General features: G+C 34.3%; 1 protein-coding gene across 1 annotated transcript; it reads left to right on the forward strand.

The window, feature by feature from the left end:
* The first annotated feature begins 200 nt into the window (after positions 1 to 200).
* LOC127079746 (uncharacterized) lies at positions 201 to 596 on the forward strand. Its single transcript, XM_051020117.1, has one exon. It carries the CDS (start codon positions 201 to 203, stop codon positions 594 to 596), a length of 396 nt encoding a protein of 131 aa, XP_050876074.1.
* Positions 597 to 1159: the final 563 nt, after the last annotated feature.

Raw genomic sequence — 1159 nt, forward strand, 5'->3', positions numbered from 1 at the left:
AAATCTGACCAGCGTCCTCTAAAGAGCAGAAATGTATTTTAGTAGTCATTTCTTATTTTACAAAGTGGGTCGAAGCAATTCCTTTATTCAATGCTGACGAATATGCTATAATAGAGTTTATCTAGAGAAATATTATTTATGGGTTTGGAATTCTTGAGACCATTACGACATATCAAAAGTAGGTATTCACTATTCGGAAGATGCATGATTTTTCTTCTGGAATGGGGGTTAAGTTATTGCCTTCAACACCTTATTATGCTCAAGAAAATGGTCAGGTCGAAGCAGCTAATAAGATTGTCATTAGTTTGATCAAGAAGCATGTTGGGAAGAAACCAAAGAATTGGCATAAAATGTTAGATCAATTCTTATGGGCATGTCGGATCTCTCCCAAAGAGGCAACAAACATGACTCCATTTAGATTGACTGATGGACATGAAGTTGTCTTTCAAGTCAATGTCGATTTAAAACCGGTTCGAATTCAAAGGCAAAGAGAAATTCCATATGATAATTATTGGAGCGTGATGTTGGAAGAAATGGTCAATTTAGATGAAGAAAGGTTGGCAGCATTAGTTGACTTAATAAGACAAAAGGAGTGAGTAGCCAACGCTTATAAAAAGAAAGTAAAGTTGAAAGCATTTACGATTGGACATTACATTTGGAAGGACATATTGCCCATGGATCGAAGAGATAGAACTCTAGGAAAGTGATCTCCTAATTAGGAAGGCACAATTTAGGTTATTCAAGCAGTTTTTAATAATGCTTATGAAATTAAAGAATTAGCGGTTGATAAAAGAATTTTAAGAGTAAATGGTAAATACATTAAGATGTATAAACATATGCTATAAGAAATTCGAATTGCTAAAGAATAATATGAAATAGGAAAGCAAAATCGCCAAAATGGAATTGTCATTACAAAATGTCAAAAGAAAGTAAAATAAGAGAAATGCAATTTAAACTGGAAATTTTGATCTGAATTCCTCAAGTTTGGTCTAGGGAGTTAACTTTAAGCCCTAAGTTAAGAGCGGCTTCAGCATGTTGGATGCCTTTGGTGGCTTCTTCATCGATCATATCTCCGGAGGGGGTGATTTCTCTCAGTCTAACTCATCTTTCTCTTTTTTCAGATTATCAATTTCTTTGTTTATCTCGAAAATCTTGGCTC

This window comes from Lathyrus oleraceus, chromosome 5 (genome assembly GCF_024323335.1).
Source record: "Lathyrus oleraceus cultivar Zhongwan6 chromosome 5, CAAS_Psat_ZW6_1.0, whole genome shotgun sequence".
Classification (NCBI taxonomy): Eukaryota; Viridiplantae; Streptophyta; class Magnoliopsida; order Fabales; family Fabaceae; genus Lathyrus; species Lathyrus oleraceus.

Bases quoted from the DNA above. Each gene is read 5' to 3' on its own strand.
- LOC127079746 (XM_051020117.1), top strand. From the start codon at position 201: ATGCATGATTTTTCTTCTGGAATGGGGGTTAAGTTATTGCCTTCAACA.